The sequence below is a fragment of the Bos mutus genome, chromosome 16, assembly GCF_027580195.1.
Source record: "Bos mutus isolate GX-2022 chromosome 16, NWIPB_WYAK_1.1, whole genome shotgun sequence".
Classification (NCBI taxonomy): Eukaryota; Metazoa; Chordata; class Mammalia; order Artiodactyla; family Bovidae; genus Bos; species Bos mutus.
This window is the reverse complement of record NC_091632.1, coordinates 46,209,717-46,233,213: the sequence shown is the minus strand read 5'-3', so window position 1 is coordinate 46,233,213 and position 23,497 is coordinate 46,209,717. Positions and strand designations below refer to the sequence as shown.

The following is a 23,497-nucleotide window of genomic DNA, read 5'->3' as shown; positions in this document are numbered from 1 at the left end:
TCTTTTAGAAATTAAAAGTTGGACACAACTTAGTGACTAACAGCAATAACAACACACTGTCTACACGGTCCAGTGAGGTAACCACCATTGTTACTGAACACTTGAACTGCGGCTAGTCCAAATTGAAATATGCTCTAAGAGTAAAATACATACTGGATTTTGAAGACTTCATACAAAAAAAAAAAAAAGGGAAAGAAAGTAAACTATCTAATGATGTTTTTGTGCTGTGCTAGTTTGCTGGAGCTGCCATAGCAAAGTGCCAGATACCGGGTGACTTAAACAACAAACATTTATTTTCTCACAATTCTGGAAGATAGAAATCTGAGTTCAGTGTGTCAGCAGGCTTGGTTCCATCTGAGGTCTTTCTTGCTGGCTTGTAGATAGATAGCCATCTTCTCTCTGTTATCACCTGGTCTTCCTTCTGTGTGTGCCCATGTCCTCATTTTCTCTCCTTAGAGGAACACCAGTCACATCAGTTTAAGGCATGCCCTAGAAAGTCTCATTTTAACCTAAGTGTCTTTTTAAAGATGCTTTCTCCAAATGCAGTCGCATTCTGAATACAGTTTTGAGAGTTAAGACTTCGACAAAGGAATTTGGGGCAGATACAACTTAGCCTATAAATATATGTCAAAAGATAATATTTTGGATATATTTCATTAAAGCATTATTCAAATGCACTTCACTTGTTTTACTTTAGTGTCTTTTTTTTTTTTTTGCCATATAGAAGTTCTATTTTTTTAAATTTTATTTTATTTTTAAACTTTACAATATTGTATTGGTTTTGCCAAATATCAAAATGAATCCACCACAAGTATACATGTGTTCCCCATCCTGAACCCTCCTCCCTCCTCCCTCCTCCTCCTCCCTCCCCCCCCCTCCCATACCATCCCTCTGGGTCGTCCCCAGTGCACCAGCCCCAAGCATCCAGTATCATGCATCGAACCTGGACTGGCGACTCATTTCATATATGATACTATACATATTTCAATGCCATTCTCCCAAATCATCCCACCCTCTCCCTCTCCCACAGAGTCCAAAAGACTGTTCTATACATCAGTGTCTCTTTTGCTGTCTCGTATACAGGGTTATTGTTACCATCTTTCTAAATTCCATATATATGCGTTAGTATACTGTATTGGTGTTTTTCTTTCTGGCTTACTTCACTCTGTATAATAGGCTCCAGTTTCATCCACCTCATTAGAACTGATTCAAATGTATTCTTTTTAATGGCTGAGTAATACTCCATTATGTATATGTACCACAGCTTTCTTATCCATTCATCTGCTGATGGGCATCTAGGTTGCTTCCATGTCCTGGCTATTATAAACAGTGCTGCGATGAACATTGGGGTACACTTGTCTCTTTCAATTCTGGTTTCCTTGGTGTGTATGCCCAGCAGTGGGATTGCTGGATCATAAGGCAGTTCTATTTCCAGTTTTTTAAGGAATCTCCACACTGTTCTCCATAGTGGCTGTACTAGTTTGCATTCCCACCAACAGTGTACGAGGGTTCCCTTTTCTCCACACCCTTTCCAGCATTTATTGCTTGTAGACTTTTGGATCGCAGCCATTCTGACTGGCGTGAAATGGTACCTCATAGTGGTTTTGATTTGCATTTCTCTGATAATGAGTGATGTTGAGCATCTTTTCATGTGTTTGTTAGCCATCTGTATGTCTTCTTTGGAGAAATGTCTATTTAGTTCTTTGGCCCATTTTTTGATTGGGTCATTTATTTTTCTGGAATTGAGCTGTAGGAGTTGCTTGTATATTTTTGAGATTAGTTGTTTGTCAGTCGCTTCATTTGCTATTATTTTCTCCCATTCTGAAGGCTGTCTTTTCACCTTGCTTATAGTTTCCTTTGTTGTGCAGAAGCTTTTAAGTTTAATTACGTCCCATTTGTTTATTTTTGCTTTTATTTCCAATATTCTGGGAGGTGGGTCATAGAGGATCCTGCTGTGATGTATGTCGGAGAGTGTTTTGCCTATGTTCTCCTCTAGGAGTTTTATAGTTTCTGGTCTTACGTTTAGATCTTTAATCCATTTTGAGTTTATTTTTGTGTATGGTGTTAGAAACTGCTCTAGTTTCATTCTTTTACAAGTGGTTGACCAGTTTTCCCAGCACCACTTGTTAAAGAGATTGTTTTTAATCCATTGTATATTCTTGCCTCCTTTGTCAAAGATAAGGTGTCCATATGTGCGTGGATTTATCTCTGGGCTTTCTGTTTTTTTCCATTGATCTATATTTCTGTCTTTGTGCCAGTACCATACTGTCTTGATGACTGTGGCTTTGTAGTAGAGCCTGAAGTCAGGTAGGTTGATTCCTCCAGTTCCATTCTTCTTTCTCAAGATAGCTTTGGCTATTCGAGGTTTTTTGTATTTCCATACAAATTGTGAAATTATTTGTTCTAGCTCTGTGAAGAATATCATTGGTAGCCTGATAGGGATTGCATTGAATCTATAAATTGCTTTGGGTAGTATACTCATTTTCACTACATTGATTCTTCTGATCCATGAACATGGTATATTTCTCCATCTATTAGTGTCCTCTTTGATTTCTTTCACCAGTGTTTTATAGTTTTCTATATATAGGTCTTTAGTTTCTTTAGGTAGATATATTCCTAAGTATTTTTTTCTTTCCATTGCAATGGTGAATGGAATTGTTTCCTTAATTTCTCTTTCTGTTTTCTCATTATTAGTGTATAGGAATGCAAGGGATTTCTGTGTGTTGATTTTCTATCCTGCAACTTTACTATAATCATTGATTAGCTCTAGTAATTTTCTAGGTAATTTTAGGGTTTTCTATGTAGAGGATCATGTCATCTGCAAACAGTGAGAGTTTTACTTCTTCTTTTCCAATTTGGATTCCTTTTATTTCTCTTTCTGCTCTGATTGCTGTGGCCAAAACTTCCAAAACTATGTTGAATAGTAATGGTGAAAGTGGGCACCCTTGTCTTGTTCCTGACTTTAGAGGAAATGCTTTCAATTTTTCACCATTGAGGATAATGTTTGCTGTGGGTTTGTCATATATAGCTTTTATTATGTTGAGGTATGTTCCTTCTATTCCTGCTCTCTGGAGAGTTTTTATCATAAATGGATGTTGAATTTTGTCAAAGGCTTTCTCTGCATCTATTGAGATAATCATATGGTTTTTATTTTTCAATTTGTTAATGTGGTGTATTTCATTGATTGATTTGCAGATATTGAAGAATCCTTGCATCCCTGGGATAAAGCCCACTTGGTCATAGTGTCTTTTAATGTGGCTACAGAAATGTGGCTTGCATTTTATCTCTATAGGATGACATATTTTATTTCTTTGGACTGTTAAGACACTGTATCCATCACCTGTTGGAGGAGTAAGAATAAGTCTTAATTCTGAATAAATTTCTCAGTTTCAATTTAATTTCACTTTTAGTACTTAGTTTAACTGAGGTATTGTTAATGAGCAAGAGCAGTGAGATGGTACATGAAAAATGAAAGTGAAAGTCACTCAGTCATGTCCAGCTCTTTGCAACCCCATGGACTATACAGTCCATGGAATTCTCCAGGTCAGAATATTGGTGTGGGTAATCATATTAACAGAAAATAATCTAAATTTCCTAAAGCATCTTTTAGATATTTTATCTGGATCATCTGGTAAGGCTGTTGGGGACCCTAGGATGTTGGCAAGGTATATTCACTAAACCATCTGTATGCTAATGCTAAGTCACTTCAGTCGTGTCCGACTCTGTGCGACCCCTAGACGGCAGCCCACCAGGCTCCCCCGTCCCTGGGATTCTCCAGGCAAGAACACTGGAGTGGGTTACCATTTCCCTCTCCAATGCATGAAAGTGAAAAGTGAAAGTGAAGTTGCTCAGTCGTGCGCGACTCCTAGCGACCGCATGGACTGCAGCCTACCAGGCTCCTCCATCCATGGGATTTTCCAGGCAAGAGTACTGGAGTGGGGTGCCATGGCTGAAAATGTTATCTTGAGACCTTTGAGAATTCTGCAGTAGAATCCCATTGACAACTTTATCAGCTACAGTGTTCAGTGGACCTTGAAGAAATGCAAAACTCTTGACTATAGGTGCTTCTTTAAAGGCTTCATTTTTTTTTCTAATACTCTTGAAAGACATAATGATTCTACCTAAAGAATTTTACCATTGTGTGTTTCTAATCCATTGCATTCTTTTATGTTTATTTTTACATATTTTTGCATGTAAAGCAAGTACTCTATTTACACTGAACTTTAAGATAAGAGAGAACTAAATTAAAGCCACTGTGTACCATGCTGTTATTTTACTATATAGTTAGTCTCTTATGACCTCCCATGCTGTTTTCATAATACTTGAATTTTATCGCCCCTGATCTCCCTAGGACTTAAATAACTTTACTATAATGCATCAGTAGTCATCCACGTAAACATTTTTGAAGGACTGAACAACAAACAAATTCTGTTTTATAATAGTTATTATTTTTCTTTCATATTTTTGTCCATCATCTAATCTGTGTGAGACCCAGTGTTCATTGCATAGACCTTATAACCCCTTAATACCCTGATTCTAATGAGAGTATCTGTTAAACAAATTGTATGATAGAAGTAATAATTTGAAATTTCCCTGCAGTTATGCATTTTTAGATGAGAATAATAGAATTCCCAAAGCATAAATTACTCTTGTGAAATGGTCATTTTTGTTCCTAGTCTTCAGGTATTTTCTTATAAATTATACCACTAGGATTTTTCTTGTGATCATAACGTTTGGTTACTTGAGTATGAAACATTTGTGATGATAGTGATCTTAGAAAATTAGCAGCAGCAAAAGCATCACTCTGAATCAAAGAAGAGCCTTCATCATGATCATCATGAAGAATTGTTTTATGTCTACAAGGCATTTCTCACCGGACTATCCTAGCAGCATTTGGAAGCATATGTTTTGTTTCAAGGTGTTTTCATATCACTTTTGCTGGTGGGGTGAGCATCAACCCCACCCTAGTCAAGAATGGAGAAGAGCTCATAGTATGTAACAGTTAAGAGGGTACATCCTGTAATCAAAATACCTGTATCGAATTCCCACCCTACCACTTATTAACTAAGTGACTTTAAACGAGTTTGCTTTTCAGACTCTTCAACTGTAAAATTCAAATAGTAACCATAATAAATAATGGTATCTACTTCATAAGGTTGCTGTAGGATTAAATGGGTTAGTATATGTAAAGCAGTTTGAATACTCCCTGACATTTTATTGTCATTTAGTGAGATTTTTTTTTCATCATAACTTTCAACGTAGAAACATTTTTATATGGTAGAAGTTAGTCTACCAATTTGGTTGAAGAAAAAAGAAAAAATATAGCCCACTAACTAGTATGTGTACTAATGTAATAAGAATGCATCAGTGTAGTAATGGTGTCCACTAAGAATTTTCTTAGCATCATTTTAGCCCTATAACATTTACCTTTTTGTTGAGATTAACTGCATATTTGCCATCAACTATTATGATCCTTACCTTCAAGAAACTTTCATTTTGGTTAGGGAAGTCAACATTTACATACCTAACTAAGATACAAGACAAAGGATCAAACGTCTAAACTGAATGTTCAGAGGGTGTTGTGTTTTAGAGGCAGCATTCAAAGATGTGTTGCATTTGCACTAAACCTTGAAGGATGAGTATGTGGAGGTGGAAGAAAAAGACTTAAGGCTGAGAGGACATCATGACTATCTCTGGATGTTTTCTTCACTTGGATTCTTTAGGACATAGGTAACAAATTAAATTCAAGTGTACTTAACTTTTTAAAACTAACAAAACCCTTTACTGCCTGGTATGACTGCACAGTCCAGAGGTAGACAGAGCTGTCAGAGCCAGATCCAGACATTCCAATAATGTCTTTAAATATCTGCCTCTCTCCATGTTTCATCTATACAGTTCTCCGTGTTGACTTCATTCGCTGGCAGGTTTGAGCCCTCTTCACTCTGACGCAGGCTAGCCCTCAGGCTTACATCTTAAGAAGCTCTCATCCTAACTGAGAGGGAGCTTCTCCTTCTAACAGTTCTAACAGATGTGCAGTGATTGGCTTTTCTTGGTCACATTGCTGTCTGTCATCACAGAGGCCAGGCCAGATAGGTAGATTGGTGACAGGGTACTTGGCCTGATCCATGCAGTCCCATCTAACCACCAGAACTGAGAGTGGGGGAGAGGAGACTTCCCACATTCATATTTGGTCTGTCAACAGAGGAGGGATGGCACGACCTTGTGATAGAATAGAGAGGATGAAGATGGATTATTTTTTAACTCATTTCCCTCTCACTTAGAGAATGCTAAGAAGTACAGTTAAATCATTTGAGTGGGACCATTGTAATTTGCCATCACAGCCTCCTTGATCTTCTGCTTCTCTGAATTCCTACAGCACCTATTAATTTCACTAAGCAATGTAACACTGAATCACATACTGTTTTATAATCTATAGTGAGACTGTGTATTAGCATTCTCCAGAAAAACAGAACCAATAGGATGTGCATGTTTTATACATATTGATATGTCTCTCTATATGAGTCAGTGATCCAATTTGAGTCTGAAGGCAGTCTGTTGTAGAAGAAACAAGAGCCAGTGTTGCAGATGAAGTCTAAAGAGAGTCTGCTGGAGAATTCTCTGCTGAGGGAGGCCAGTCTTTTTGTCCTATTCAAGCCTTCAACTGATTAGATAAGGCCCACCCATATCACAGAGGACAATCTCCTTTAGTGAAAGTCCACCAATTTAGATGTTAATCTCATCCAAAAACACTTTCATAGAAATATTCAGAATGTTTGTATCAAATATCGGTATTCTAGTCCATGGTCCAGCGAAGTTGTCAAACAAAATTAATCCTCACAGATTGTTTTTATGTTTACCTTTATTTTATCTGTTCCTGTGTTCTGGTGGTTTTTCTCTTTGGAAATATTCTAGTTCTTGTTCTGCTATTCCAAAAATATGTAATTACTTTTTAATCAAAAAGGAAATTTGTATCAGTTGATTGTCATTTCAGTTCTTTTAGTAAAAGGGTTTTATCACAAAGTTAAATTTTAAACAGTTAATATTGTTAGTTAATCCTAATACTTAATATTGAAAAATAACTTTGTCCCTTTTGAAATTACTAAAATAATCTAAAACCAAAAATGATGGTGAGGGGAATGGTTATCTTTGAAGAAACCTTTTAAATTGTTCTGTTTAGACTGTTTATTGTTTGGATGAAAGGTTGCTATTCATGGCAAGTAAACTCGGTATATAAAGATTGAAATTTTCCAAAACTAAATATTACCAATTGTAGAAAGAATTCTTAGTAATACTGTTTAGTAATATTTGATGTATTTATATATGTAATATATTTTATATATCTGTATTTTTCATATTTATAAACTTATCTGTTATATAAAGTAATACAGGCCTTTAGATTAAAACCTAGATTGGAATTATTATAACTTCTAGGAGTACCTCAACACAGAGCTTGTAAATTTTTAGATTTCTTTAAGAATCCTCATGGGCTTCCCTGGTAGCTCAGCTAGTAAAGAATCTGCCTGCAATGTGGGAGACCTAGGTTTGATCCCTGGGTTGGGAAGATCCCCTGGACAAGGGAATGGCTACCCACTCCAGTGTTCTGGTCTGGAGAGTTTCATGGACTGTATAGTCCATGGGGTCGCAAAGAGTCAGACATGACTAAGCAACTTTCACTTGCACCCACTTCAGTATTCTTGGGCTTCCCTGGTGGCTCAGCTGGTAAAGAATCCTGATGCCTGCAATACGGGAGACCCGGGTTTGATCCCTGGGTTGGGAAGATCCCCTGAAGAAGGGAAAGGCTACCCACTCCAGTATCCTGGCCTGGAGAATTCCATGGACTATACAGTGACCCCATGAGTCAGACAGGACTGAGTGACTTTCACTTTCACTTTCAGACATACAGGGCACTGGACAGAAATATACTGTTAGGCAGCTGTTGAGCTAAATGAGAGTTTAAAAAAAAAAAAAAGATATATAGCTACATCAGAATTAAGATAGGTTTGTTGTTGTTAATCAAATAATTATCTTTAAAACCCTAAAGGTTTTCTCAATGTCTGTTTAATTTCATATTAATCTTACATAGTTTTATAATGTTTATCATGATGTTATATAAGATGAAGAGATACAAAGCTATAGAGAGACTAAAAAATTAACAGTAGGTAAAGGAGAAGAGTCAAGGAAGGAAAATAACAGAATCAGAAAAAGTTGGGTCCTGCCTGCTAACATAGTGGTTATCCCCTGTGTACCCTGGATCAGGTGAGGCTCAGTGTTTTCTCCTGTAATAGGGCTATTTCTTACAGAATGGAGGTGCAAATTAATGCCCCTTTGCTTCCCAGTGTTCTGACTACAAATACCGCTCACATCTGTAGACATCTTCAGACTGTTAAAATCTTTATATCAATTGAAATACAATTCTCAATGCAGATAGCTGTTTACCCTTTCCAGGCAAATAAGAGGCTGAACTCATTTGTAGGAATCTAAGAGATCATGCTGTATAACAATACCCCAGTTATCTGAAGCTCAGTCGCTCAGGTTCCTTCAGAAACAGAAATCCAATCCCTCAGGAAATGGCCTGGGTTGGTTAGTTTTTTCCGTCATTTATTCCACAATATTTACGAAGCTCCTGTTAAATGTAGGGCCCTGTGCTAAGTACTAGGGCCCTGTGCTAAGTACTAGGGGAAAGTAATGAGCGTGTTCTCTCGGCCTGCCTTTGAAATCTTACCCAACTCTGAAGGTCCATCTCGAATGCTGCTATCAGTAAAGACTCCCCAGAAGCCCACCGTGCTTGAGCTCACCTTTGACTCACTAATTCATCTGACACTGTGTTACCCTGCTACAAGCAAGGTGTGTGGTTTTAGGCTTCATTTATGTCTCTCACAGACCACATTAGGCACTACGTAAACATTTGTATTGACTTTATAGTGAAATACTTGTCCCAAAATAACAGACCACAGCCTCGACTATCCTCAAAGACTTCCTGAAGCATGTTTCTCCCACAGTCTTTTTTTAAAAGTTTGGTTGCCTCCCTTTCTGGCCTCTGCAAATTAGAAGTGAATGGGAGTGGGGAAAGGTTTTTACTGAGACAATCTCCATAAGGTGGAGCTGGAAGATTCAAAGCAGCATTACCATGGCAACATATTTTCATAATGATAACCTGCTTCACTAAGAAAAGTTAAATTATATTTTTTACCCTTTGTTTGAAAAGGAAATGGCAACCCACTCCAGTATTCTTGCCTGGAGAATCCCATGGAAAGAGGAGCCTGGTGAGCTACAGTCCATGGGGTCACAAAGAGTCAGACACGACTGAGCAACTAACACACACACACCCTTTGTTTACAGTAGTGGAGAACTGTATAACAATAATAAGATGCTGGTTATGTGAAAAAAATCAGTTGTGTAAATCTGGAGGTTATCTCCCCAAGTTCTCCACTGGTGAGAAGAGACACAGCAAAGCCCCCTTGAGCTCTGTAGTATGTTTATGTGTATATTCCTGACGGGACACTTTGTATCTCTGTTATTTCACTTTTAAAGAGTGCAGTTCTGTGCATGTGTGCTAAGTCGCTTCACTCATGTCCAACTCTTTGAGGCTCTATGGATTGTAGTCCATCAGGCTCCTCTGTCATGGAGATTCTCCAGGCAAGAATACTGGAGTGGGTTGCTATGCCCGCCTCCAGGGGATCTGTCCAACCCAGGGATTGAACCCACATCTCTATGTCTCCTGCATTGGCAGGTGAGTTCTTTACCATTAGCGCCACCTGGGAAGCCCCCAAAGAGTGCAGTCACCAGCCTTATTCAGATGGTTTCAGGATCCTCAAAGAAGCTTATGACATAAGTAAGAGCTTTAAGGAAAGGAAGGAGACAAAGACAAAACATGAAAAATAGACATCTTGGTAAAGCCCAGAGTTTTTCTGTAGTGGATGCTTTGAGGTATGGCAGGAATTATTTCTGATCTGGCTCCTTCATTCTTTGACCTGTTGAAGTTTCAGGTCTTTGCGTGTTAGTAGCTCAGTCGTATCCGACTCTTTGCGACCCCATGAACTGTAACCCGCCAGGTTTCTCTGTCTATGGAATTCCCCAGGCAAGAATACTGGAGTGGATTGCCATTCCCTTCTCCATTCAAGTTTTTAGGAATAAGCATTTAAATTAAAATTTTATACAGCAGCCTATTTCTTGAATACTGTGTAAATAATATTAATTTTTACAAGCAATTCTAAGTTGTTATTTTTGATTATTTAAATTGCATTAGATTTCTCAAAAGCTATTTAGAAAAAAAATTACAATAGGAAGGCCTGTCCATTGTTATTTTTCAAAAGGAAAGCTGGTTTTCACAATATTATTCACATTTTGTAAACAGCATCAATGAACCTGCACATAAAAGGTTAAATGTTTGCAGACCATTCTTTTTTTGCCTCAAAGATCAGAGACAAATTACTATTTTTATTTTACATTCCCTTGATGAGGATAATGATAAACAGCTGTCACTTCAGTGCTTAGACTGCAAAGAATCCTATCGCAATCCTATAATTTAAACAAAGAAAAAATACACAGTCATACACAGTATTCATACAGAAAAGAGAATCATAGAGAATTTGCTTAAGGGAGCATTTGCTCTCTGCAGTTACTCGGTTAAAAGAAAAAATTCTACATATATACATTTCCCCCATTCATCTTAGACATATTAGAAGGGACAATTACTCCTCTCTTTCTAAAATCATAACTTGAATTCTGTGACTCCCCATCATGCCCATGGTCTTATCAGAGTAGTTAAGATTTACATGTAACTACACATCTACTAGGATTTCTAAAACCTAAAGAGAATTTCTAATTATTTTACTGGTTATTCTGAAATGTTTCTTCTTTTTTTTAATGTTGAGAATTGAACTGTTCAGTGTTCTCTATTCACTCCAATTTTTTACTTATTACTTTCATCTGGTTTCAAAAAGTGAAAGTCAATGTCTTTTGCATATTTTGATATGCAGAAATTAAAGCAAGGCTAGAAGTTAAGTATAGGGTAAAGTGGGAAAATTTAGTGTTTCTATATGAAAATAGAAATGGTGGTATAATTTTCCTGGTGTTTCATTTTCCTAGAGGTTCTTTTAATAAATACTGTTTATTCCGGTTTTCTCTTTTGGCTCAATCATATTTTTTATTTTTACAAATATAAGTATTTAAATGTCATCTTTTCCTAGAAACTCTTTTTACATTTATTATTTTATCTGTGAAACTGATTTGACGAATTATGGGTTTTTCCCCTTTTCATAATAGTTCTTATTTTTTTTATACCTAAAAAAAAATAGAAATTGGCTTCACATTGTATCCAAGGATCAAACCCAGGTCTCCCACATTGCAGGTGGATTCTTTACCGACTGAGCCACCAGGGAAGCCCAAGAATACTGGAGTGGCTAGCCTATCCCTTCTCCAGGGGATCTTCCTGACCCGGGAATCGAACTGGGGTCTCCTGCATTGCAGGCAGATTCTTTATCAGCTGAGCTACCATCGTAGCCCCTCACATTATATTCACCTTATATTTGTTGAACATTTCAGCTCTCAGAGCCTCAGCACGCTCTTAGGTTGATGATAACAGGTACCCACCTCCTAAGGCTGTGGTGTGGATCATCTACGTAAAGTGTTTAGCACAGTACCTAGAACACAGAAAGTGCTCAAACATGTTCCTGGCAGAGAAAGTATGTTGATGCTAAAATGCCATCATCCCCTTTTGTTAAATACGACAGCAAAATCCCAGTATGTTTCAGGTCAGAGAGACGAAATAAAATGCATTTTATCTATTATGGAGATATATATTGCTTTACGTAAAAGGTGTTTTCCTCAGAAAGCTGTAGGTCATGTATTTTCACTTGATACATACAGGATTTCATCGTCATTTTATCATCCTCACTATAATCAGGGCTTCCCTGGTGACTCAGATGGTAAAGAATCTGTCTGCAATGCAGGAGACCTGGGTTTGATCCCTGGGTCAGGAAGATCCCCTGGAGAAAGGAATGACAACCTAATCCAGTATTCTTGCCTAGAGAATCCCATGGGCGGAGGAGCCTGGTGGGCTACAGTCCATGGGTTCGCAAAGAGTCAGAGGGGACGCAGCAACTACTACTTTCACTTTCACTATGATGAAGTAGTAGTGGATCCTAATTCATCAACTTGGGATTTCTCTCATCTCCAATTTTGTAACAAATAGGCACTCTTAGAGATCCTGAAATGTACTGAGGCAGCCTCCTTGATTTAGGCAAAGCCTTTTTAGTATCAACTCCTCCTCCTTCTCTTTCTCTGGTACATCAAGCTTTGTGCTAGCTGATGAGAAGGGAGAATTAAACAAGACCCTGGAGTCTAATAGTGGGAGAAGCATACCTAGGCTGGATATAAATCATAGATGGTAGTACAAGACACAGATGAAGTACTGTGCAGGGAGTGACGGTGGGTCTGAGGGCCACTGGGAGTTTGTCTAGAAGAGGTGATGGTGAAGCTGACTTTTAAAAGATAAAAGGTCTTCACAGATGGAAGGAGGGGATTCCAGGGAAAGAGACTAGCTTGTAGAAAACATGGAGATTTAAAAATAGTAGTTTGCTATTTTTATATTATTTGAATTGAAAATGTCTTGTGCTCAAATTTTTCAGCTTAAATTTTCATAATGTGTGTTGAGAACCTAGCAGCTCTCTAACTCATTCCATGAATATTCAGAAAGGAAAGAAAGAAACTAACATTATTGAGAAGCCACAAGGCCCTTAGCTAGGTTACTTCATATGCATTATCTCATTTATCCCCATTTTAAAGATGGGGAAGCTGAGTTTCAGTTACATTAAATAAGTGAGGTGTGGCCACACAACCGTACCTAATAAAGCCTGAGTTTAAACCTAAATTTTTACTTTCAAATACGATGCCCTTAAGACAACATTGCAGTTACCACTGATTCTTAGAATTTAAGCTTAGTGTGGCACACAATCTTCAGTAGTTTTTAATGCCCTGGGGAGTTTTTTTCACTGCCTTTGCTGATCTTCCCTCTATCACTTTACCACTTTATCACCCTAGTTACCTATTTATCCCAAATCCTATTGTGCTTATATTACAAATTAATGATAAAAGTAAGGAACTACCTGATTTACTTCTTTCAGTGACCAAAGACCATTTAAAAAGAAATAGTATAGGGATAGGGAAACAACTGTCATTATTGACATCTAATCCCCTCTCTTGCTGCAGCAGCAGTAAGATGCCTCAGAAATGTCCTCCAGTTGTCATCATGAAGTATGTGACTCGACTCAGGTTTGGAAAGTAACTGTTGTGTTTTAGAGTTAGCACATATTATTTTAATATTTGTAAGGTGTTAGAAAAGCAACAGAAGCCTATATAAATGTTTAGAACTAATTTCTATCTTTGTTATTGTTGATCTTGTGGCCTACAAATATGCCTTTCACACATACGTATTGATCCAAAGTTAACACTTATTTATAGATCCATTTAAGCAATTCAGCACAGTGCTTTGACAAGAACTGATTGGATGATTAAAAACCTGGCAGATCAAAGTAGGTACATTTCCAAAGAAAATTACTTCATGTCCACATTGGAAGCAATAAATTATATCCCCCTCTTTTTTTGCATTAGTAATTAAATCTTTCCAAATGCTAGAAAGCAGCCAGACCACTAACAGTATTTGTATCATGTTCTGGGGCTTAGATGGTTCAACCTGACTTGAAATGGAGACCATTTATTCTAAATTGATTTCAATGCCAAGCCAACAGGTCAGCCCTTAATGATGAAGATGCCCAGCCCAGCCTCTGGTGGATAAGCCAAAATTAATTAACTCAAGTTGCAGAGTATAGAAAACAGATGCTTCTCTCATGTTGCACAAATAAATGCTTTGTGTTTGGATGTATTCTGTTTTATTCAAAGAATAACAAGTTGGAAGTTAAAACTCTAAGTTTTTCACAGTGGAGCCAGCCTTTAGTAGTGATGACAGAAGCATGAATTTATAGAACAAATTCCAGCAAGTGCATGGAAAAATGCATTATTCCCTGTATCTCTTATTTTGGCTCCAGGCCAGGCCTAGGAGATTTAGTTTTAAATCTGGACTGATCCAAGTGCTGATCCATTCCAGAGCAGACCTAGGAGTTCCAGAACACCACCAAGGTTATTTCTAATCTATAGAATCCCTGGAGACCCCTCCCAGAGGTTTACATCTGCATCAGATACTTGGATTCAGTTCTTTGGCCAACTTGAAAATGACTTAAGATTACATTGTTCTCTAGAGGTACATTGTTAGGTGCACTGTTTATCTGATTGTCTGTCTAAACATTCATTCAGAATCCCAGTATTTTGCTTTTCCTTGATTGTGGCCGGCTAAAGGTAGAATAATAACTGTGTGGTTCTGATCTCTTTTCAGAATAAATGGCTGTTTGATAAGATAAAGATGTTACCATCTGGTAGTACAACTTCAAATTCAGTAAACAGAAGTCAATCATATGATAATGTCTGATATTTTTTTTTCTTCTGAATCAATGTGAAATAATCCTTGTTTTTCTTTCCTTTCTGTTAGACTGAAAATGATGAGAATGGCCAAGCAGAAAACTTTTCTATGGACCCACAGTTGGAGAGACAAGTGGAGACCATTCGCAACCTTGTAGACTCCTATATGTCTATTATCAACAAATGTATCCGAGACCTAATCCCCAAAACAATAATGCACCTTATGATCAATAATGTAAGTGTTTATCAGCTGTCTCATTTTTAACTTCTAATCCCATACTAGCGTGGAAATTGCTCACACTCTCTTCAGCTTCTTTGTGATATTTTCTGGATGGTCAAAACACCTATTACCCAGGCTTATCATTTTCCATTACAAGTGGTAATTGACTGAGTGGAAGGGAACTTAGGAAAGAAAACATAAATTACTTCTAGCTACAGTAAAGTGGTATTTCCTATTGGCTGTCTCCTCTAGAAGGGTGTGAATTTGCTCATGATAAAGCAGAGAAAAAATACTATAGTCAAGGAATAAATTAGTTGCAAAGCCAGGAATAAAACCAGATACCCTGGCTTCTAGACTTTGAAATTAAAAGCAAAAGATATCTATTCTTTTCTACATATTCATACAGAATACGGTAATACGGTTCTTCTCACTTTCTAAAAATTATAGAATACTATTTTAACCTAGCAAAGGGGTTTTTGCCCTATCACCATGGATACAAAATGAGTTTCTTTTTCTTTTCTAAGGTAAGATGATAGAACCAAGGATCTCAAAGTAATTGATCTATATTTCATAGAATCTTTCCCTTTTCATGGTTATCTTTACAGCAGTCAGGAAATGATACTTAAATTACATGGTCTGGTTTGGTTCTTTTGGTCGCTACTTTGCTAAACTATAAATAATACCGCTTTATTTGAGAACTTATCTTTTAGATAAGATAGGCTATAATGGGGTGTTTTATAGCAGGCTTTTCTGATTCTTGAAAAGTACACCACCAATTTTATTCTTTATTATCTTCTAAGGACACATTTTTATTTAAATCAATAATATATTATTAACATTTGCTTGTAACAAAAATTAGATGGTAAAGTACAAAAGAGCCCCACCCTAGAATTCAGGAGAAACCTGGATTCTATACTTGGTTCTGTTACAAACTCTGTTGTTGTTCAGTCGCTCAGTCATGTCCTGCTCTTTGTGACCCCATGGACTACAGCACACCAGGCTTCCCTGTCCTTCACTCTCTCCCTGAGGTTGCTTACTCATGTCTGTTGAATCGATGATACCATCCAACTGTCTCAACCCCTGTTGCCCCCTTCCCTTCTGCCCTCAATCTTTCCCATCATCAGAGTCTTTTTCAATGACTCGGCTGTTCGTATCAGGTGGCCAAAGTATTGGAGCTTCAGTTTCAGCATCAGTCCTTCCAATGAATATTCAGGGTTGATATCCTTTAGGATTGACTGGTTTGATCTTGCTATCCAAGGAACTCTCAAGAGTCTTCTCCAGCACCACGGTTCGAAAGCATCAGTTCTTCAGCACTCACCCTTTTTATGGTCCAGCTCTCACATCAGTACATGACTACTGGAAAAACAGTAGCTTTGACTATACAGACCTTTGTTGGAAAGTGATATCTCTGCTTTTTAATACACTGTCTAGATTTAACCTAAAACAATCCTTTGTGTCTTTCTATTTCCTCCATATATAAAATATGAATCATAAAAAGGTATCTGGATTAGTTATTTGTTCCCCAAGATAGTATATATGGAAGTATCAATACAATGAAAAGTATAGTTGTAAGAAACTAATATGGCTGCCTACTAAAGAATTGAAATAACCACTATCCATATATTAAGATTCCTTTCAAAATTCTAAGTTTGACAGTTTGTTGTTCATGATGTATGAGTTCCTTGACTTGAAGACCCCAGTCACATGAGCAATCTTGTTTCTAACTCACTTTATTTTCATACACATTTCATTTATTCAAACAAGGTGAGCAGAATGCTTTGAAGTATCAGCAGCAGGTAAGCAATGTATTGGAAATGTATTGGAAACTATAAATTATATACTTAAGCTTAGTCAATGGCCTGCTGTGTGACCTGAAGCAAATCATTTGGCCCCTCTAGACTGAAGTCAGTCACTTCTAAGACTACACTAGGAACCCTGAGCTGCCCCCCAGAATTGTCAGAGAACATAATAAATGTGACTCTATGCCATTTTGAAAAATATAAAGTACTAAACAAATAGTCTGTGTATTTTTCAAATTACCCTCTTAACTTCACTTAAATGAGTTCAGGTTGTTTTGCTGTGGAATCCAGGCACTTGCTTATTTAAACATTTTCCTGATTAAGAATCATTTATCTTTTCCCTGTTTTACCTAGAGTCATTAGTGCTGCCATCAGTTCAAACGCTGCTCTGCTCTGCACTATATTAAATCATCAGCACAGGAAATAGCACTTCCTGTCTATAGCTGTGAGGAGTGGCTTGACATAAATTAGTCAAAAGGGGGAAAAAAAAACTGATTGCAGATCTATCCTACTTTCACCTTCTCAAGAAACACACACACACAAAGAAACATGAGGATAATTGCCCTTACCCCTCACCACTCACTTGCTTTATGAGATGGCAAAACCCCTACCTAAAGGTATTATCCATTGAAGTGAAGTTCTGCTAATTGTCCTCAAGGAGACCTCACATAAGAATCATGAGAAAGAACACTTCAATTAAGACTTGATCTCCAAGGTCAAACCTTGAGGTAGAGATTGATAGGAATGTGGAGAAAGTAAAAACATTATGTAATGCTGGATTCTTATGACATTATGGCTATCTTTGTTTGAATATAATATTTTATATCTACCAGAAAATAGTTTTATACATCTAGGATGATTGCTTTCCTTTGGATATTATTTTATCCACATTTTTACCGTATATGTAAAAGTATATAGAGCTTCCCTGGTGGCTGAGTGGTAAAGAATCTACATGCCAATGCAGGAAATGCAGGTTCAATCCCTGGTCTGGGAAGATCCCCTAGAGAAGGAAATGGCAACCCACTCCAATATTCTTGCCTGGAGAGCCCAGTGGAGCCTGGTGTTCTACAGTCCATGGGGTCGCAAAGAGTTGGACATGACTTAATGACTGAAAAACAAAAATGAAAGTATATAGTTTTATATATGTGTGTGTATAATATAAATTTATATGTATAATTATGTATATGTAAAAATACAAATCCCTTTAAAAAAAAATATATTCTCATGACATCTTATGGTACAGAACGTCTGATCCCTTTTTGTTCATTCCAAAAGCACCCTTTTGAGTACAAGGAACAGAAACACACTGAACACCCAGTACTGTGTCATACATATGTGTTGATTTTTTTTTTTTTTTAAACTTAAAGTGAAGAGATCTTCAAGTGAAAGAATTAATCTTAAAATCATAACAAGAAAACTAAATACTTTGACTCCTCATTCTGAATTCCATCTCCTTAACCCCGCTGTTTCTAAAAATGGTTGTGGATGAAAAAGCTAGTTGTTCCTGCAGAACCGATAAATGCCTAAAACCGGGTCCTCTATTTGTTAACTATCACTATTGAAAGCCAGGCTGTGGCCTTTCCTCTCTGAAATGGGAATGGCTACTCTGCCTTCTGAAAACGAATATGTTTCAGCCAACTTTCATAAAGTTCAGAATTTGGTGGGCAGTTTCCTTTGAAAGTTTACATTAAGTGTTCTGCCACTCAAGTCTCCATATGGAATTGTTTAAGAAGTTTAAAGCCAGCAATAAATGCCTCGCCTCAGACATACTGTAAGCCTTTGTCTATTGAAATGCAGCAGCTGTTTCATTGCTTAAACATACCAGGTAACAGCGGCACAAAGAAATAGCAAGTTTATGACAGGCGGTTTTTCCGGACAGGCTACAGGCAAAGCGACAGAGTTTTGTTTGAGACTTTAAAGAAAACACACATATAACACCGCATAGCAAGCACATCTCGATGGCCTCTTCTTCTAGCTCACACTACCAGAAGTTCTCGATTAGAGAATCAAGAAAGTGAATCCAGCTTTATTTGAAAAGTGTCAGTGGCAAAGCAGCACATAAGTTTGTGTTTGAACCCATAGGACAGCCACCTGTTGGGTACTCATGATTTTGTTCCATTTCAAATGAAGAAGTTGAGGCCCCAAGAGGCTAAGTGACTTGCCCAAGATCACACAGCTGGTGGTGGCAGGATCATGACTAAAATCCACCTCCACGTCTTCTCATTCATGGTCTGATATTCTCTCCAGTCCACCACCAGACAGTGCATATGGCAAGGTTCAGAACATTGTTAGTCTTCTCAAACCAGAGGGGTGGGCTCTGATCCCCATAGCATATACATAGGCTGTCTTCCCAGAGGGTTCATTTTACTTGAAAATTTGATTAGGGTTTGTTTGAATACGAGAAACAATGTTTTGAATCTTAACTAGTAAGTAATTTAAAACATTGTTCCTTGTAGTCAAACAAACCCAGCTAATACAAAATAGAATGTAAAGTTTTATGAAACATTTTAAGAACCAAATATGAAACCTGGAGGCATTTCACACTTGGAGCCTGTGCCCCTGGACCGCTGGAGGTCTACTTTCACTCTCCTTGGCCAGTGGCCCTTTGGTGGAAAATTAGTAACATGTGCCCTAGTTCCCCAACTTATTGTAACTTTAACGTGTATGAAGTAGAGTGTTATTTTAAATGTTCATTATTTGAAGGGAAAGAACATCTTAAATACCAAAGCACTAATTTATTTCCACCAGTCAAGAATTCTGTATCCTGCTCAAGAAACAGATCCCAACTAAGACCCAGAAGCCTCACAAGCCCCACTTTTGCTCCCCTCCACCCCCTACCATCACTCACCACCAAAGGTAACTCTCCTGCTTTACATCATAGATTAGTTCTGCCGTACTTGAACTTTGGAATTATACGGTATGTACTTTTTTCTGCCCATCTTCTTTGCTCAACCTTTGTGAGTCAAAGGATATTCCTTTTCAAAGGAAAACTTGGTTGGTCTTTACCAAAATGAAATCCTGGGAAATGGAAAGCAGTCTTAAGTAGAAATTAGAGAATTGTGAGATCCCAAGGAATCTATATATTCTAACCAAGCCCCTCTCTAAAGCTGAACACAATTAAACTTCTTAATTAAGTTTTTATAGGTATATTCATGTGAATGAAACTTATCACTGTGCCATTCTGTGGCCCCTCCTGTCTCGAAACAAAAAGGTTTTAAGGAAATGGTCTTCTAAGTAACTGAATTGTATGAAAATTCTATAAATATCTCTTCTAATTGTGAAGGCTTTAAATGGTTTTAGTAATAAAGACAAAGAAGAAAGTTAAAGATTCAAAAATACTGCAGGTTTGCTAGAGAAGGGTTAAAGTCAGAAAGAGAGGAAAACATGTGGAACGTTTTTAATGACCTCACATTCCTTTACACTGAGCAGAACGACATGGCGCAGTAATGCCTGTTTATCTAGCCTGTGGAGTTTGAACTGGAATGAGGCTTTGTGCGTGAGAATTTTTTGGTGAACCTCACAAAGATGTATAGGTTATAAGGTGTTATAATTAAAGCCGTAAAGATTCTTTCAAATCTCACATCCAAGTATAATTAGTTTAGGTCATGTTCTGTAAGGTATTTTCTCAATGCTATCATTTAAAAGGGATCCACTTGGCCTCCAATTGTGCAGAATCCTTGATTTAAATATTTGTAACATTGACATACAAACTGCTCAGAAAGTCCCTGAAGTGTCTGGAAACTCCCCAAAGTTCCCCCTACCTTTGTTCTAGTTATAGCATTACAAAGTGAGGCTAGCAGGAGGAGAAGAGTTTTAAATTTTCTTACGTGCAAAATAAATGTTAACTTCGCTCTACGTGAACTGTGTCACTTGATGCTGGCACTATTGCCCTAGCTGCCTATCTCTACATACCTAATCCCAATTTAGACCTTATACTATAAAAAGATAGCTTTTGTTGATGGAGCACTGCCTAAATGCTAGGCATCAAGCCTACCAGGCTCCTCTGTCCATGGAATTCTCCAGGCAAGAATACTTGAGCAGATAGCCATTCCCTTCTCCAGGGGATCTTCCTGACCACGGGATCGAAACCAGGTCTCTCTCATTGCAAGCAGATTCTTTACCATCTGGGCCACCAGGAAAGCCCTGGCATCATGCTAGGCAATATATATTCACTGTTTCACTGAATCCTTGCACCAACTCTTTTTTTTTTTTTTTCTTATACCAACTCTTGAGGCAGCTCCTACCTTTAACCTCATTTTGCAGATCAGGAATCTGAAACTCAAAAATGTTAAGTTTTTTGTCCAAGAACAATAAATGTTAGAGCTAGGACTCAAATTCATTTTTGGACTGTGACACGTGGCTTGTGGGATCTTAGTTCCCCAACCAGTGATCGAACCTGTACCCCTACATTGGAAGCATGGTGTCTTAACCACTGGCCCAGCAGGGAAGTCCTGTAGGACTCAAATTTTGAGCTGTCTCATTCCAAAGAATATGCCCTTAACCACTGTACTATATTGCCACTTTCTCTTATGCTAAAAATCATTCATATTATTTCAGGACATTGCTAAATCTATTGGGTAGTAGGCAGGTTTTAATGTGTAACATTTTGATGTGGAAGAGTTGATTCAAAGCAGATCTTTGATCAGAATGCCGAAGCAGGCTCTTATTATTTTATTTCGTGGTTTGTTTGACAGTTGCTTCTTAATTCAGATCTGCTTTAAATCTATTCTTGGAAGGACCTTCTTTTAAATTGTGTTTAATAGATTCTAAGTGATACTCCAGGAAGATGTAAAGCTTCAAAAGAGCTTAACCTAACTGTTGGTCAATGCCAGGAAACTTGTCTGGTTTTGAGTTTGGAGTTGCACCATCTCTCCAAGTACTTACACACCTCACAGTGGAAGATTTGTGCAAATGTGTATGACTCCTTGGGCACCTGCAAGTGTGTTTAGCAGTAAATAAATCTTCAAGGAGGAGAACAGTTCTTAAGCCAAATTTACTGTCTTTTCTCTAAACCTGACTTTCCTTGACTTCCACTCACCCAAACTTCAATGCTTCAAGGGTCTTTGTTCCTTTCTTCCTTGCCCCTCATAGCCAAACAGCACCAAGTCCAGCTGGTTTTTCCTTTATAATATCATTTATCTGTGTCCATATTTTCTATTCTACAGCAACCTTGCTAAATTAAACCCTTATCATTCCATAAATCTGCAGTGATCTTCTGACAGAATTCTTTATCTCTACTACCACTCTTGCAAATTCTTTTCCAATCACAGCCAGATTGACTTTCCTAAAACTCTCTTTTATTATTTCACTTACTTGCTTTAAAAGCCTTCCATGGCTCCCCATTGCCAAGTGGATAAAGTTCAAATACTTTTCCTTGGCTTTCAAGGCCTTCACATCTGGCCCCAAGTTACCTGGCCAAATTTACCTTCTACAGCCATCACACATAAACTTCCCCTTCCACCAGACAGTTGCCTGGATACATCTTATGTATTAGATTGCTTCTACATTTAAATCATTCCTGGTTTACAGAATATGTACAGAGAACAGTTTTTATTTATTTCACAACAGAGCTGTGATTTAGCTGAATTCTCTGATTAGTAGAATTATTCAAATGGTTTGATACCTTTAAAAAATAGTGAAGTTATGTGTTTTAGAATCTTGTCATTTCTGAGTTACAAATTTAACTACAACCCAGGAATCTTGAGCATCTGATAAGTGTTCTGTTGTCTGCTTGAATTTGTAACAATTAAATATACTCGCTTTTGGCCTTTCATAGATCTAGTGACTCTAGATAAGTGTTAACTTTCTCTTAACAGAGGCATTGAAAAATTCAAGTTGGTTTATTTTTCTAGGCTTAAGTTAAGTGACATACTTGTGTACCACACTATAATCCTGACGCTTAACTGTAAATTATCTTTTCTAGTCACTCAAAGTGAGGCAAGGGGGTCATGGAAAGAGCACTAGACAAGTCCGAAGATGTGGGGTTCAACTTAATGTTGTGTGACTTTGGGCAAGTTACTTAACTTCTCTGAGCTTCATTCAGTTCCTTCATCTGTAAAATTGGGATAATAATACATGCTTCATACATATGCAGTGAGAATTAAATCAGATACCTTGTGAAGACACATTGGATTTCATTGATTCTCACATTCACTTTTTTCCACATTTAACATTTCTGACACGAGGATGCATGTGACACTCAGTGATACCTTGGCATTCTGTCGTAGTTTAGTTGACAGTGGTTTTCCTTTCTTAGTGGCACGTAAAAGAGTGGTGTGTCTCAAAATCAGGGGTGTCTTAGACTTGATGAAATACAGTTATTGATTCTCTCTCCCGCAAGGCTATGTGACAACCCATCCTTTCCATTCTCATCCTGCCACAAAATGCCCCTCCTCAAAGACTCACATGAATTGTTCATATTTTAATTTATTTTCTTATATGAAATTTTATGTCATATAAGGTTAACTATGGAACCTTATGTCAGTCTTCATCACTGTTAAGCTCTGGAAACCAGAGAATGTATCACTTTTTTTGTAAATGAACTTGCATAATTATATATGATTCTATATTTAATACATATTCACTGGTACTAATTCCACTTTTGAGACAACATGGAAACCTGGGGTCTTAATAGTATTCCAGGGATTTTTGGTAAAAGATAGGTAAAGGGCTGAAACACCAAGGAATACATAGCTTGTGTTACTACCTAAGTTTCCCTACATCATTGTTTCCTATTGAAAATACCACCACTTACCTGCTGGCACTTTCCCTTGTCTATAAACCAAGCAGCCACAGACAACACTGCAGAAATGCTTGTACGACCAATAGGCCTTGTCCTGATGATGGCGAGGTTTGGCCCTCTTTTCAACTACCTGTTTTTCTTTAGTATCAACGGCCGTCAGACAGAGAGGAAAACTGTTACTGGCATCGGGAGGCTAATGAAGAAAGAAGAGTGAACATGCATGATGGGTCCCCTTTCCCAGAGTGAACTTTTGTGGACTTTGTC

General features: G+C 37.6%; 1 protein-coding gene across 7 annotated transcripts in view; it reads left to right on the top strand.

Annotated features, from left to right (window-relative positions):
- Positions 1–23,497, top strand: part of DNM3 (dynamin 3) — a 645,907-nt gene that overhangs the window by 590,633 nt on the left and 31,777 nt on the right. For all 7 annotated transcript variants that reach the window (XM_070385287.1, XM_005902409.2, XM_005902410.2 and 4 more), the window contains one exon: positions 14,543–14,707. In XM_070385287.1, the coding sequence (XP_070241388.1) occupies positions 14,543–14,707 (165 nt within the window). The remainder of the gene's footprint in view (positions 1–14,542; positions 14,708–23,497) is intronic.